This window comes from Strix uralensis, chromosome 3 (assembly GCF_047716275.1).
Source record: "Strix uralensis isolate ZFMK-TIS-50842 chromosome 3, bStrUra1, whole genome shotgun sequence".
Lineage (NCBI taxonomy): Eukaryota > Metazoa > Chordata > Aves > Strigiformes > Strigidae > Strix > Strix uralensis.
Window position 1 is genome coordinate 95,766,882 of NC_133974.1, and position 17,736 is coordinate 95,784,617.

General features: G+C 35.5%; 1 protein-coding gene across 1 annotated transcript in view; it reads right to left on the reverse strand.

The window, feature by feature from the left end:
- KIF6 (kinesin family member 6) overlaps nucleotides 1-17,736 on the reverse strand; it is a 172,326-nt gene that overhangs the window by 142,599 nt on the left and 11,991 nt on the right. Inside the window, exons 4-5 of the mRNA XM_074863494.1 lie at nucleotides 9,869-10,016; nucleotides 5,279-5,388 (exon numbers count right to left, since the gene is read on the reverse strand). Of these exons, the coding sequence (XP_074719595.1) occupies nucleotides 5,279-5,388; nucleotides 9,869-10,016 (258 nt within the window). The remainder of the gene's footprint in view (nucleotides 1-5,278; nucleotides 5,389-9,868; nucleotides 10,017-17,736) is intronic.

The window sequence follows — 17,736 nt, forward strand, 5'->3', positions numbered from 1 at the left end:
TATTGGTGCAGACTGTTCTCCTGACATATCACATTGTCATAGGAAATTCTTCCCACCCTCTCCAACGAATTCTACATGTGAGACAAGAAAACCACAGTTTGCTTGTTCTACCCTTTATGGACATAGGAGTGTACTGATACTGACTGAGAGACTGTTGCACTTTTAGGAGTTAGTGATCCATGTAACAGTGCCTGTGCTGTGCTAAATGCACAGCCTGCCATTCAGGCCTCTGTCCTGCTGCACAGACCATAGGCTGCAGGATAAATTCAGCCAGGTCATTGTAACAGAAGAGCTGGTGGGCAACTCCCACCTGGTCATCACACCATCAACATGGCCTTGCCTTTATCAAAAACTGCCCCAAGAAGTTCTCATGAGAGCACCTTTTAGAAATTGAGCTGTTTTCTTGTAAGGAAATTATATAATAGCTCAAATGACAAAAAAGGAGAGCAGCTTCTCTCCATGGACAGGAGCTGTGTTGCTCTGCACAGTGAGCCGTGAGGAAATTCATTCAAGCTCCATCGGATGCTGCATGAACATGGGTTGCCTAGCATCTCATGGGATGTAAGGTTTACTTGCCATCTATATACCTCTACTTTGTCTTATTAAAGCAGCTACCTTATTAAGCCATTTTATTAAAGATTAAATTTACAAACCTTTGTATTCTCCTAATCTTTAGTATTCAGTAGTAACACACTGAACACTCTTCATTTTCATAGAATCATAGAATGGTTTGGGTTGGAAGGGACCCTAAAGATCATGTAGTTCCAACTCCCCTGCCATGGGCAGGGACACCTTCCACTAGACCAGGTTGCTCAAAGCCCTGTCCAACCTGGCCTTGAACACTTCCAGGGAGGGGGCAGCCACAGCTTCTCTGGGCAACCAGTTCCAGTGTCTCACCATCCTCACAGTAAAGAATTTCTTCCTTATATCTCATCTAAATCTACCCTCTTTCAGTTTAAAAACTTCCCCTCATCCTATCACTACTCTCCCTGATAAAGAGTCCCTCCCCATCTTTCCTGTAGCCCCCTTTAAGTCCTGGAAGGCTGCTATAAGGTCTCCCCAGAGACTTCTCTTCTCCAGGCTGAACAACCCCAACTCTCTCAGCCTGTCCTCATAAGGGAGGTGCTCCAGCCCCCCAATCATCTTCATGGCCCTCCTCTGCACTTGCTTGAGCAGATCCATGTCCTTTCTATGCTGGGGGCCCCAGAGCAGGACACAGGACTCCAGGTGGGGTCTCAGGAGAGTGAAGTAGAGGGGGAGAATCACCTCCCTTGATCTGCTGGTCACACTTCTCTTGATGCATCCAGGATACGGTTGGCTTTCTGGGCTGCAAGCACACATTGCTGGCTCATAGTCAGTTTTCCATCCACTAATACCCCCAAGTTCTTCTCCACAGGACTGCTCTCATTTCACTCATCTCCCAGCCTGTGTTCATGCTTGGGATTGCCCTGACCCATGAGCAGGACCTTGCCCTTGGCCTTGTTGAACTTCATGAGGTTCGAGTGGGCCCACCTCTCAAGCCTGTCCAGGTCCCTCTGGATGACATCCCTTCCCTCCAGCGTGCCAACAACACCACACAGCTTGGTGTCATCGGCAAACTTGCTGAGGGTGCACTGCATCCCACTGTCCATGTCGCCAACAAAGATGTTAAATAGCGCCAGTCCCAGCACCAACCCCTGAGGAATGCCACTCATCATTGCTCTCCACTTGGACATGGAGCCATTGACCACAACTCTTTGAGTGCGACCATCCAGCCAATTCCTTATCCACTGAGTGGTCCATCCACCAAATCTGTATCTTTCCAATTTAGAGACAAGGATGGCACGTGGAACAGTGTCAAATGCTTTGCACAAGTCCGGGTAGATGACATCAGTTTTTCTTCCCTTGTCCACCAATGCTGTAACCCTGTCATAGAAGGCCACCAAATTTGTCAGGCACGATTTGCCCTTAGTGAAGCCATGTTGGCTGTCACTAATCACCTCCTTATTTTCCATTGCCCTAGGTTAGTTTCCAGAAGGATCTGCTTCATGATTTGAAAGAATGTATTTCACATGAAAAGAGTGAGCTAATATTATTAGCCATAGAAATGTTAAAACAGTGGTAATTCTCAGAACACTGAAAAATTCTCAGAACACTGAAAAAGAGAGAGAGAGATTATCTATATAAATGTATGAACTACATGCACACATTTGTCAGGAATTTATTTCCAGAAGAGTAGTGATTTTTGGTGAGAGCCTCTTCCCTTCTCATCTGGCAGATTTCCATGAAATGATTAAGCAGTATGAAGATGAAAATTTAACAGTCTACAGAATATACAATGTATGGCTACACACAAAACCTTGACTTCAGGAGCTGAGATCCCAAATCTAATCATGCAATGATTAGATGCATTGGGTAATTTAAAAAATTTTTATCATTCATTTTGCAATAAACATCAAATACAATTTTAATGTCTCATTTTTCAAGCACTACCAATTCTGTTGTGCACTTTTCATAACTTCTATTACCTGAACGCCATCACTCGATGTTTATTCCTTCCACTGAACTGATAACGTAAAGTCATTTACAGAGTTTGTTAAGCGGAAGTACGTATCTTTGATTAAAACTGCATCCCCTTCCTTTGAAGGAATATGGATAAAAATACTGTTCCAAAACGATCTGCATACTTTACAAGGGTAACTAATCTTTTGCTTACTTTTCTAAAATGACACATTTCTTCAACGCTTTTCTTGTCCATTCTGTATACTTGGGAGAATATACGCAAAGACTACTAATATTTACCCAAGCATAGAAAACCTGCATTTGGCTTTGTATGGTGCTTGAAACCTTGATGATCCACTGTGGAGTTCAACAGGAAAACTATACATAATATGACCCTTTTAAAGTATGAAAAAATGCAAGTTCTTTTTAATATTCTCATTAAATAGATGCTTTCAAACAAACCTGAGGATTTAGATTATTCTGTATTTTGTTTACTACTGCTAAAATCTTAAGAGGTCTTAAGAACCTGATATATTTTAAAATATGTGATTACGATTTACTTACGTGTAACTACTACTTACTTAGTCATTTACAAAAATTAACCAAGTAGCTAAAATATAGCTAATCATTCAACTACCCTTTCCTGCAATTTGTACTCCCTTTTTAGCTCAGAATGACACTATATATTTTTAAAGTTTGAATCCCCAAATTACTATCTTAAAAAATAATAATAAAAAAATTATTATTTAAATACTCTTATACAATGCTAAATATGAGTGGTGAAGGTATAGTTTTAGTGTACAATACATTTATTTTTTTTACAAATAATGTACTGAAAACACTAATGACCATGTACACTAAAACCATTAGGCACTTATTAAGATTAGTTACTTTGAAGAGAAAAATTTATTATCTGTCTAAAACCCATCCTGCAATACTATACACTATATAAGTTTACAGGTAATTATGATTATCCCAGTATGCTTTATCCCTAATTCACAACCAAATTATCTGTGAACTTTTACTTTTTAAAAATAGACTAATACAAATCAAGGAGTCATTCTTTAGCTTAATTGAAGGACCATACATAAACCAATTTCAAGCTTCTAAAATTAATGATTATTAGTAAACATTCAGAACCTAGTTTTAAAAAGTGACATATTTTCCGGGGCATATGACCCCCAAATAACTGTTTCAAATAAAGTTGCAATTAAATTAATAAAATTCAATTTAATACAATTGAATAAATTCAATTTAATAAAATGAATAAATGGAATGAGTTCAAATAAAATATTGCAAATGAATAAATGAAATTAATAATTTAATAACCTTGAATAACTTAATAGCATTAATTTTAATAGCTGAATAAAAGTACAACAGACTGTTTTTTACACACAACAGCAAAAAAACCTGCACCTGTAAAAATGACCACAAAAATTAGATTACTATGAAAATTAGTGTATCATTTAAAATTCTTCTCTGCATAGCACAGGAAACAGATAATAAATCAAATTCCTAAACTTTACTATGAAAAACATCAGTAAATACATACAGTCCTTACAGCACCAATGTGTCATAAAGGGATAAAATTTAGTTCCATGTTACAGATGAAGAAAGCAAAGGAATGAGACCAACTTACAGCCCAGTCTCATACTTCGAGTTTGTCTGCTGCCTTCCTTATCTGTAGACTCATTTTATAAAGATCAGTCTTGAAAGTATTTTTATAGATATATATCCTAGATACCACATATCATGTAGAAAACTAAAACTATATTTTAAAACAACTTGGATTTTTTTAAAATAAATAAAATGGGTTTAATATGTTAATAACATAATTAGCTATTTTGAGATAAAATCCTATTGATTTTCCATTATTGCTCCATTAGCAGTTTCCAGTATGTTTCCTACTCTCATATCAGCAGTGATTTACTTGCTATGTACATGTTTCAGTCACCACCATGTTGAGTGAGACAGTGTATGGTTCCCAGCATTATTTCATGCCATCTGCAAATCCAAGGAGTCAACAACTCACTTACTTATACATATTTACCATTTGCTGAGTTATTTTAACAGTAACACAGATTATAAACTAGTATTTCAGAAGCAATTTAGAAACTATGATTTGGATTTCCTATAAATTATAAGATCTTTAACTTCACCAGGTTTGCAAGTTCATGACCTACAAATCTTTATTCACTACCCTTCTCCAAGTATCAGTAGGTGCTAATGTCTCATGAATGAAAACTATGATAACAATCATCCATTATGAAGTAAATATATTGTCCTTTGGAGTTCCTTGTGGAGTTTCTATCTGTTACTTACCTTATTTCATAATTGCTTATTATAGAAAAATAATTATTAAATAATTGAAAGAAAAAGTCCAAGAAGCAGGAGGGAGTTTTTCTCCCTACTGTTGCAAGGAAATACTGCCTGTTACATGTGTCTCTGCCACACACACAGACGTGCCTACCATATAAAGACACAGGCTGTCATGAGAAAAACAAGTATACCTTCTCTTTTGTTTCCAGTGGCTGCAATAGATCTCTTCTGCATAATATGAATATAAATTTTTAATACTTTCACCCTCAGTCACTCGCATCTAGTTTCTCTAGCCTCCATACATACAAAATAAGAGAAAATTTAGACAATGATAAAATTGAGAAAACAAAGTATTTTGAGTTAATTAACACTGAGAACAGTAGCACAGTTTCAAAAATGTCCCCAAACAATGTAACAGGGCATATGAAAATGATTTCTGTTGTTGGTTTTGATGATTCTCTGTAGTTTTATTACTTACGGCATATCTTCCAATCTGGAGGCCTCGTGTCTTGAGTCCAGCAGATCATAACCACATTCATTGTAGATTTCTAAGTAGGAAACGTGAGTTGTATACACTTTACTGCTATCCTGGATAAGAAAAGGAAAAAAAATAGAAAAAAGGAAGAGCTATAAAGAGAAGTCAGAGCTAGATCAGAGGACAAATTATCACTACAGCTTTTACGTTACTTCCTCACTCTGTTTCTTTTTCTTTTCCTGGCTATGCTTTACATTTGCAATTTGTGATGCTTTTATATTTTCTGTTATCATATGTATAAAGGCTCAAGAAGAAAAAGAAAAAAAACAACAAAAAAGCCCCAACCAAAACACACACACACAAACCCAAACCAAAACTCCCCCAAAACCCACTATGCCCATGAGTTTAGTCTGGGGTTTTTGATTGGTTCCTTATATGTAGAAAAGTCTGTATACATTTAGAACATGGCAGCCTGCTTACAGAACCATGCAACATGCCATTTTTCTCTTCTATGACAAAAAAAGAATGTTATTATAAAGAGGTAAACCCTCATATTATGGATAGAAAGACTATGCTTAAAAAAAATAAAGAACAACAACAAAAATAAATCAAAAATTTTATTTAGCAACATCAGTGACATACTGCTTTCCACTCTCTTCATCATAACATTTAAGTGCTGTATATGATGTCAGCTGTTCTCTGTAATCCTCTTTTTTTTGTATAATACCTTGCCAACATGTAACTTAACACAACTGGGTTTTGCAGACATAATTTTCTCCTGCCCCAAAGCCAAATCCAAACAACATAAACCTCAAAATAATGGGCTATGATTTCAAAAATAAAGGAAAATTAGTCACTTCTTTTCAGCTGATGAAGCCACAGTAAAAGCACTCATATCAGACTCACAGTAGCAGTTTAATAATCCAATCCACTACAGTTGTTTTGCAAAATACTTTGAGATACAAACTTTTCATTTTCATTGAATAGTTATTTCCAATGTTTTTTTAATTGATAATGACAGTTCACCATTTCAAGGGACACCATTTAAATAGATACACAACAGATGGAAAAAATGTAGTAAGGAAGTGTTCAAACAGGAAGCTGTGCAAATAGGAGAATTTCTGACCAATAAATTAAAAAGAGATGTTATTAAAAACAAAAGGCTTGATTTGCTTCTCTTTTGGGGTAAAAAGTTTTGCTTCCTTGGTTTCAAACTGCACTGTCTCAGCACAAGTAAGAGATTCAGAAGCCTTGTATTTTGTGCCCCTGAATTCACTTTCTCCTGTTCCATCCCACTTAGGGTTAGGAGGCAGATGACTTTTCTCTGCTATGTCAGCCCTTTCCAAAGCACAGTTGTAGATAAAAAGAAGTGAAACAATAAAGGCAGGTGGAAAGATAAAACACCAAGAAGACATGTTTTAAGATGCACCAAGAGAGAGAATGTATGACACAACCACAAATATTTGAAAGCAGACAGACAGAAATATCCCTATATGCTTAACTAAGTAGAGCTTTTGATCCAAAACCCAGTCTAAAAATGGAAACACAAACATTTTTAGTTTTGTAGAAACTATGTGCTGAGAAGGTGGCAAATAAACTAGTTATTTTTCATCCTATTTTGGTTTTATTACATAATTAGCACTAGAAAAGAATGTTGGTGTGTTGACACTGTATGTTGCTGGCAACTGCAAGATCAACCTGTTCACTGTCCACAACAAAAGTCCTCCATGGGGTTGTGTGAGTGCAGCAGAAGGTCTAAGGCAACAGGATCATGTGGGTTTTTTTTTTTCATTTCCATTCCCATAAGAGTAAGCGTTTGTGCACCTGCAATATGCTGTGTACATTTATCTGCCAAAGCCATACTTTGAAAGAGCCAAGGTAATTACTTAATATTGTTAACCCTTATTCAGACAGGGCATGTTCCTGTCACTGAGACATATAGCCTTATGAGTATAAACTGGTACCCTGTATTAGATGAATGACAGAGTATAAAAGTAACGATTGATGTTACTGTCAAATAATATTTAAATTTGTTTAATTAAATAGCTTCATTAAAATGTGAATATTAATCTTAAATGGCCTAATGGAATAAATGAAGAGACAAAACATATTACACTAGACTTCTCTCTTCCTCTTTTCACTTTTGCCCCCTATAGTTATGAAAGCACCAGAACAACTGACTGTATTCACTCATATCAGTATTACAGATACTAAAAGAAAATTAAATTTCTCATAAACATAATGAACAATCATCAGTGTGCTTACTCTGGTGCATGCTTTCACTTATTGACTCGTTTCATTGCATACAAATGTCAAAGTGAAATAATTCTACAATATTTTAATTATAACCTAACACATATACACACGCATCCCCCCAGAGCTGGAATGCCAGTCACTGTATCATCAACTAGTTGTTGTTGTTTCTCACCATCCTCTTATATGTGGCAAAAAGTAGAACATGTTACTTAAGCTTTCTTTCCAACCTATAGGCTGCAGGTCAGTCAGAAAACTTATGATTCGGAACGACTAACTTAAAATTAACTTCTCTATTCGATGAGAAATTTTGTTGCTGACATCTTATTTGAGTTTCTGAAGCATTTCAGTTGACAATTATAATTTACTTATTAGAAAAACTAGTGTAAGTAGATAATAAGGAACATTTCAGGTGTGGTAAGACTTTTAAAGTTGGGGGTTTTTTATATTCATATTTATTCTGTTTCTATCATTGCTCTTAGATGTTGAGACATTACAGGGTACTTGTAGTATTTTAAATGTCACTATTACCTTCTGTAAAACTGAATTAATGCCATGTTTTCTGTACATAAAATAAATAAGCTGCCAAATTAAATTTTGGGTGTTTTGGGGGGGGCACAGTAGATCCAGAAGAACCATACAATTAAATTGCAGTCAGTTTTCTCCTTCGTCCAAATTCTGCCAATCCTCTTTCTGCCAGGCATGATGTGTTTTTTTTTTTTTTTTTGCACAGGAAGCAATATCAAATTATTTTCTGATTCAAAGTAAAAGAGTATAACACTTCAAATTCAGTGGGGTACAATGATCTGACTGATTTGTAAGTGCAACAATTACACGTATGATTTCTGCAAGGTATTTTTCTTTTTACAATCACAAAACTATTTTAAGACTTTGTATTGTTTCCCTCCCTACTTCTCCTGGGCACAGCTAGAGTTGTTGAAATATACTATTCATTTTTACATCACTAGATTCACCTAAAAAGTAATTTTATAGCTCTTTGGTTTAGGTCAGTTACCACACTGGAGTGATGTGTTTTGCCCTACAAGCTATGTCAAAACCAGTATTCAAACAGCAGTTGCAATGATCTGTCAGTGACAGGAAAATCTTTTGTGCAGTATTAAAAAAATTAACTGGAAAGCACTAAGAAATAGTTGGGACAGAACTGTAAGACTCAGAAATACTCTAAGATGAGGAAAAAGTGAAGAGACAGAGAAATCATACGTGGCATTATTTACTACTGCCCAAATGTTTGGTGAAGCCAAGTCAGGATTTATATGGGTGTAGTGACTATTTCTCCATTAGAAGTTTCAGAAACAAAGCACATGCAAAACTGGTTTTCAGAATACAGTTTACTAGCTTTGAAAGTATTTTTCCAGTCACTGTTAACTAGTGTTTAGGTACTGATACTGTTTTAAAAACAGACCAAGGGATTTTTAAAATTTTTTTTCTTCCTTTTAGGAAGAATGCATGAGGAATAATTAATAACAGCAATACTGATGATAATAATAAACAACATTTGTGACATTTTGCTATTTACATCTTTACCTGTCCATATGTTATATATGTGTAATTTTGTTAAGAAATGTGCCTAACAATGTTTCTATCCAACTATATCCAGTGAATCAGACTTTTATTACTAATACCATATACACATTAAAACATTCCATACAAGTGCATAAAGTTAACAGGAAAACAGTAGAGAAGGAAAATTAATATGGATAAGTATTTTCTTTCAAATACTTAAAGGATTTGCATTAGTGACTTTAAAAATTGCTTTTCATCCTAATTAGATGTATTTAGCATTATCATTCTATAATATAGTCTAGCTAATAAGTAACAGGTAAAATAAAGGCATTAGGTAAAATAAATATCTGAATATTTTAAAACAATATTAATTTCACTATTTTATGGATTGGTTGGGGTTTTTTAGAGTATCAGTCTAGCACAAAGAAATCAGGTAACTTATGAAGAGTGAAAGCAATTTTTGTATGAGATGTGTGATGCAAGGCATACAACACAAAATGAGGGTGGAGTTGATGTAAGTGTTAAGGAGAACCAATTATGTGATCTGAATGTGCATTGCACCAACTGAAAATAGCATGGTTTTTAAAACTACAAAAAAACCCTCAAATGATGTCCATTATTTTTGGTCTACTGCAACAAACCAGGTAACCAAAACTATTACCAATGTATTGCATAAAGTATCATGTCAAGTTAGATATTTTCTTCAGCATTAATTTTAGGGCTTCCTCTAACACTATTATAAAAACAGCCTTCTGCAATATAGTTAAGTATTTGTAAATCAGATATTAAAAATAAACAGAAAACAATGTTCCATACCTTCTGCAATTGATCAAAAATATAAGATAGAGTCCTGGGAATGATGCCTCGATCACTGTAACGTTCTGCTCCTCCTGTGATGGTAAAAGTTTTCCCACTGCCTGTCTGACCATATGCAAAGATAGTACCATTATATCCTGCCAAAACACTATAGAATAAAAAAATGGGGAGATAATTAATATATAAGGTGTAACATATTTTCCATTATTAACTTTGTGTAGAACCAAAGTAAATAATTCTTAATTATATAGCAGCTGTCTTCAGTAATACAAGAATATACTCTAAGGTAAGTATTCTAGATTCAACAGAATTTAAACTATCTAGAACTCAAGGACTTTTTGATGCCTTGACTTACCCCATTATTCAATATTAGTTGATCATATTTATCACTATTTATATTACCTTTGTATACTTGTTCCTTTGGTGGATGATTTTTTGCAAGGATGATATTTTGTCTCTTAAAAGACTAGACGTTAGGAATTGCGACCATTGGTACATTACAGCTAAAGAATCTAGAAATATTTCACATACAACTTCATTAACTGCAAACATAAACTCAGGTAAGCATACAGTTATACCAGGAGTCTTTTTTTATTCTGAGAATACTACTATATTAAACTATCAGACTACTCCTAGCTTGGATAAAGGTATGCAGGAGAACCCGTGCTTATATCAGTGTAGTAAAATCTTCATTTACTATGAAAACACATGAAACTACATAGGTAAAAAACTTTTCTGTTAGAACTGTGTCTGTATAAGAAGCTTCTGTGGAACAGCAATAGCTATGCAATGGTATAACTTGAAATTATATTCAGACTCAGTCATCTTTTTTTCACACCTCTTTCTTCTACTTGCAGAAGTGCCTAACAAAAGTCTAGTGCAAATAACTTTCTCCAATTCACCACACTCTCAATGTTAACCTCCACCTGATTTCCACCAAACAGCAGATCAGCTTAATGACAGTGGTATAGCTGCACACTGTGGAGGAAACATGGGACTCAGCTGCAGCTGACATAGAGCTCAGGAGCCATGGCTGACTAAACAGTTTTCAAGTTGTGACTCAATATATTTCGAGATTTTTGGTCCTGATTTTGTTCTAAAGGAGAGGGCTTTTAATGCAATGAACAAAAAGCAGTCCCATAAATTATGGTGATATAGATTCCGCTACTGGTTTACATGCAAATATAGCATTTTTTTCTTATTAATACATGGCAAAATTTCTTGCACTATTTATGAAGACAGTCATATTTTTTTCAAGTGAGACCCCTTTGATGTGCTGATGTCTGAAATATAAATACATTTCATTTTTCCCTTGATATTAAAAGTAAAATTTCAGGCATCAAATGTTTAAAATTTATATTGATACTCACAGTTGACTATCATGCATTTCCCTTGTACAGCTCTGTCTCAAGACAAAAATATTAAAAATCTATTTCCACATTTCTAATTCCATTTCTTCTTAATTATTGTGAACTGCCCTGAACTTGAAAAATATTTTAGATGCTCTAAGATTTTATACTTCACACTGGCTATAAACAATGAGGTAAAAATGATGGAAGACATAGTTATTTTGAATTTTCACTTGTCTGCAAAAGAAAAAAAAGCCTGAATAAAATTATCAAAAATTATTAGAATCACAAATTAAATAGTGATGAAATCAGTTACTGACTGTAATATTCAGATAGCCAAACAAACCAGAACTCATGAGTGTCTATAGTTGACAGGATATATGACAAATAAATCAGATAAGACTGTCAAGCTTTTTTCTTTCAGTAGCTGTCAATTACAAAATGTTCCCTGGATTCATCCATCTCAAAATTGTTGTACCACACTTCCAGCATCTCCTGACAAAATATATGAAGGGAGTTTTTGAAAACAAATAAAGTAATCAAGAAATAATTATTTTCTTGATAATGAGATATCAGAAGCAAAATCTACTTTGGATTTGATTTACTATGCTTAAAGACCTACTAATTTTGCTAAAAAAAAAAGAGAAAAAATGAAAATTATTCTCATGCATTTTGTTTATTGAAAAAGTGATAAATATGCTAAGATTTTAAAAAATAAAAAGGGGGCAAACAACCCTTGTATAAGAGAAAAAGAACCATGTATAGATAGCTGCTGGTCTGGCGCCACAAGAGATGCAATGGTTCTCCAACATATTAAAGTTTATTTAAAGGCCTGAGTAGTTGCCAAATTGCTTATTTTAATCCATTACAGTAGGATGTCAGAGACAAAAACAGAAACATGCTGAAAGGAACTACACTGAACATCTGCTCCCAAAGACCAAAACACGCAAAGACAGAGTATATATATATTTTAGATTCCAGATGTTAAAAATCCAAACAATTATTATTACAAAACACCTCATTCATCTATCTTAGGAATTTCTAGCGCCCACTGTAACAGTATGTGAATGCTGAAGACAGTAATGAGTTGTTAGAAGGTAGGGGGTATCAAAAGAAGCTCAGAGATGGCAGATTCAAAACAAGCAAGAGGAAATGATTCTTCATGCAAAACGGAGTTAAGCTGTGAAACTCCTTGCAATGGGATGTTTTGGATGCTAAAAGTTCACATGGGCTTCAGTAGAGACTGGACTAATTCATGAAAAAAAATAATCTCAGGGCTACTAAACACAGAGAAATCAGAAAGTCCCTAAACTACAAGCAACTAGAGGCTAACAGAATACTTGGGGGAAGTAGCTCTACGTGCTTACAACTGGGTTTTTTTTCCCCCTGAGCATTGACTGTTAGTCCCTGTGAGAGAGAACATACTGAGTTAAACAGAACTTTGGTCTGACCCAATACAGTTGCTCTTCTGGTTTTACGTCTGCTTGTTGGCTCTTCTAGATCTAGCATTTTGGGTTGTCAAGTTTTCTTACTCCTTCTCTCCTTTAAAGGTGTACACATATTACTGTGACATGGCTCCTGCAGAAAGGTGTGTTTTGCAATGTGTCTAAAGAAGTCGTAAAGGTGTGGCTGCAAACTATTAACTTGAGGTCCCTGTACTTCACAAAAAGCTGTTGATTAGGATTACCACACATGTAAACATAAGATAAAATTTCATATATGATATGCTGTCAAAACAGCTACAAAAGTCAGTGAGTTTTCTTTGTGTTATTTGATTCATAGATTTATTATATTTATTGCAGTGCATCAGCACAGGTCTGAACAGTTTTCCAGAAAACATTGAAAGTTCAGAAAACGTGAACATATCGATGTCAATAATGCATTCTCACAGTCCAGTGTAATTATAGGTAATATTAATATTGCATTGCATAGATGCACTATGAAAGTGCTGCTTATGATTCCACAGTTGAGTTCCACTTTAAAATCCCCGATGAAGGTCAATCTTCTTTTTTTGTGTATGTGTGTACAATTAGTTGCATCCTGTCCATAGTTACAGCGCTCATTTCTTTCATTCAGAGTGTATTAAAACTAACAACCAGCCAATTTAAGAAAAGCCTGCTTGAGCTGCTAAGGAAGCCTGTAAGGAAGGAGGACTATCAATAATACCAGTGAAACTGTCAGTAAGCCTCCTAAGAGTGAAGCACAACCCCACAAAGACAGGATGGAGAATAAATTCCCTTTAAGTCTAAGAAGAAAATCACCTTTATAAAAGAAAAGGGACTAGGAATTCAAGCAGGACTAACAGAGCAGCTTTGGCTTAGAAGCAAGCTGAAGACTATGATCTCACCTCCTGAAAAGAATGGATGGGAAGACACACTGAAAAGTCTCTAGCATTATCAGATTGTTCACAAAGAATTAAATTTATGAACTGAACAGAACTAAAGCTTATGTGTACACATATATGTTTATGATAGAACAAATCTCAAACTTCAAGTCAAAAATAAATACCGAACTTCATCAATCTAATTTTCATTCACTGTCCCAAGGAGTTTTACAATGAAATGGTAACAATATATGTAGGTGGACCAATACCTAATCAGTCAATAAATCAATTAAACCAATATTTATTTACTAAATGCTCAGGAAGTTTAAGATACGTACTTACTGTTTTCAACTTAAGATGCACAATCCCTTTAGGAAAATAAAAACATAGAAAGCTTCATAATCCTTTAGTTACCCATAAAATATTATTTAAAAACCAGCAACAAACTACACTGCAGAATTACCATTGACAAAGTCAAGGACGTCTCAGATGCTAAGAATCACAGAATCACAGAATCGTCTAGGTTGGAAAAGACCTTGAAGATCATCTAGTCCAACCATTAACCTAACACTGACAGTGCCCAACTACACCATATCCCTCAGTGCTATGTCTACCCGACTCTTAAACACCTCCAGGAATGGGGATTCCACCACCTCCCTGGGCAGCCCATTCCAACACCTAACAACCCATTCTGTAAAGAAATGCTTCCTAATATCCAGTCTAAACCTTCCCTGGTGCAACTTGAGGCCATTACCTCTTGACTTATTGCTTGTTACTTGGTTAAAGAGACTCATCCCCAGCTCTCTGCAACCTCCTTTCAGGTAGTTGTAGAGGGCGATGAGGTCTCCCCTCAGCCTCCTCTTCTCCAGACTAAACAACCCCAGTTCCCTCAGCCGCTCCTCATACGACATGTGCTCCAGACCCTTCACCAGCTTCATTGCCCTTCTCTGGACATGCTCGAGTGATTCAATGTCCTTTTTGTAGTGAGGGGCCCAAAACTGAACACAGTAATCGAGGTGTGGCCTCACCAGTGCCGAGTACAGGGGTAAGGTCACTTCCCTGTGCCTGCTGGCCATGCTATTTCTGATGCAAGCCAGGATGCCATTGGCCTTCTTGGCCACCTGGGCACACTGCTGGCTCATGTTCAGCCGGCTGTCAATCAACACCCCCAGGTCCCTCTCTGACTGGCAGCTCTCCAGCCACTCCTCCCCAAGCCTGTAGCGCTGCTGGGGCTTGTTGTGGCCCAAGTGCAGCACCCGGCATTTGGCCTTATCGAAACTCCTACAGTTAAGCATAGTGAGCAGAAAATATACACGTTCTCCTTTTCATCATGAAATGTAATTGCAACAGGTACCTAAAAGAATTGGCAACACCAATTATAAGATGACAAGAAGAGAGTGTATTTTCTAAACAGCATCCACCAAAAGTATCTTTGAAGATTCTCATCTGCAAATTAAAGCTGTCAGTAGTGGAACTGATTATCTACTGGCAAAAGCAGTAAAGAATCAGCAGCTCTTTTCTGCCTATTCTGCAAAATTACTTTGCAAGATGTCAGTTCATCCAGGCAAAGTCCGCACCTTGGCTCTTCAGATTCTCTGAGCAAAAATCCAAACCTTTGTTAAACTTAGTATTTGAAAGCACACAGGGTGACATGGTTATTGATGTTAGTTTTGTGAAGACCTTAAAATATGCATACCTACAAATCGTACACTAAAAGGATATTTTCAGTTATGCCTCCTCAGTGTTATCAGAATATCCAGAACTTTGCATTTTTTTTCTCCCAGGAAGCTGAGTTTTGGCATGGTTAAGGACACACTTGGTTGAATAAATTGTCTCTTTACTACTTCAAACAAAACACATCAAAGACACATAATCCAAGAAGAAGTTTTGCTGAAAAGATCTTTCATGAACTTATGCAACATTGTATAGCTCCCTGTTCAGAAGTTCATGGACTACTTCCAGACAGATTAGCTAAAATGTTGATGTAGAAATCTGTCTCCGGTATATTTTAGCAAAGTTACTCCTGTTATGTTCGTCAGAGTTACTGGAGGGCCTTCTTTTTTTTTTAGTAACACTAAACTCAGAAAGAAAAATAAGTTTTTAAATTACAATGACTAAAACTTGTTCAAATTTGTGCATTTGTTTCACTGTGTTAGGAAATTCAGAGAGTTCATTTTCATTACAAACTAAAACATACAGGCATATGTTTGTAACAATTTGTGATAGATTTAGCTTTTATAAAAGGAAGAGAAAGTGCTATTCATCACATGTCACATAAAGCAATCTTTACATAGTAAAATGAGTATCAATTTTACCTACAAAAATATTTAGGGTTAGCTTTCAAATGGACATATAAAGAAAAATAGATATAAAAAAGTCAGTTGTCAACAAATAATTTGTTGTTTCAGTTTTGCTTCTACTGCTTTGCAACCAGGTATGCCATGTTCCTCTCTGGAAAATATGGACCAACTTAAATGTGTAAAGGAAAAAGTTGTCACGTGCATGAGCAGTAAGTCTGACATGTTGGATTTCGTACCTGTGAACAACGAGATCCGTTGAATATGGACAAGTGTCTTTGGCCTGAATTTCTGCATGTAAAGAAGTCTCAAAATACTTCTTTATTGTTGGAAATTCATGAATTTCCAACATACATTCTACAAATTATTTTTTTCAATTAACTTGGAATACTCTTGATTTTAATACTTCTCTTGTTTTGGAGAAGAGACAATAAAAAAAAGCAGCAAGCCAAAGTAAATGTTCCTTAATTATTCCACTTTCATCGCAACCTTGAAACTGCTTAATAACCCAAGTACTGTTATACAAAAGCTTATGTAATGACGCTTGCTCAAGAAAATAAGTTTTGGTTTCATGAAAAATGAATTATAACATACTTTCTCTTCTGCCCTTTGGACTTGGAGAAACTGATGAAAAAAAACCCCCCAAACAAAACAATCACTGATTAAAATAGCAAGGGTTCAATATTTTAAAAGTTCCCTTATCAGTGGTAAGACAGTTATTAAAAAAATCCTCAGAGTCCAGTAAAAAAAAACTGTTAATAAGAAATGGTCATTACATCTAAGGACTTAGCCAGTAACACTGAGGAAGAATAAACAAATGCTGTAACACTGTAGCTGAAACTATGATGGTGTAGAAGTATAAGAAAAAACAGGTATTTAGAGAGAGGTACATCTTTTATTAGACTCACTAATATTATTGGGGGAAAACAAGACTAGGCTCAGGGCTTCAGTGGATTATTGGTTTTGTGGTTACATTAGAAAGATCCTGTGTCTTCTCTTACAATCTTGCTAAGCAAAAGCTGTCAGTACAACTTTGTATCACTTATTAGGCATAGGACAATTCTTTCTCGCATGGACTCAAATATGAATGTAGCTAAAGGAGAGCAAGACCGTGTGTTTTTTTCACCTCGAATTTTCTTAGTTATCAGTTAACTTGCACTTTCTAACTTACACATAATTAATGTCAATTTAAAAATATACACAGTGAGAAATTAGCTTTTCATTTAAAAATTCATTTTAGATCCCTATTTAAATAAATGGTTCTTAAAGAGTTATGTACTGGCATTTTCAGTCACTCAAGTACTTGCCTCATGCCTGAAAGATGTCTAATTCCTAAATATAGGGTGTGGTACAGAAGTATAACTCATGCAAACAATTCCACTTAAATTGATAGATAGGTTATGTTTACTACTGCTTAACATTCCTCAAGTGAGAAATTCCTCAAGTGAGAGCTAGACAATTTATGGGTAGTTACTACAGTTTAAAATATCATTCAGTACTTTGTCCTTGAATAGCTGAGACAATATAAATAGTGGTATAAAGCCCATTGACAGTAGGCAGAGGTTGAAAGCAGACTGAGGTTGTTTTATTGTGGTTGTTTTTTTTGACTACATTTTGTTTTAATTTCCAGTGAAGATCATTTGTTCTATTTAAAGTTTATGGCCAGAGAACTTTTCATCTGTTTCCGTGTTCGTTGTTAACAGGACTTCAGGGAGGCTTGTGCCTAAGTATAATGAAGAACTCTGCTTCCTCTGCTGCTACACCAGTTTTGCTGAATCAAACAGAACAGTTATCACTAAAATTTGCAAAGAAAAACCAAACAAACTCTCCCCCTTGAGTTCTGTGTACAGTTTTGGACTTCTCAGTAGAAGGAGGATGCTATAAAGAAACTGAAGTGAG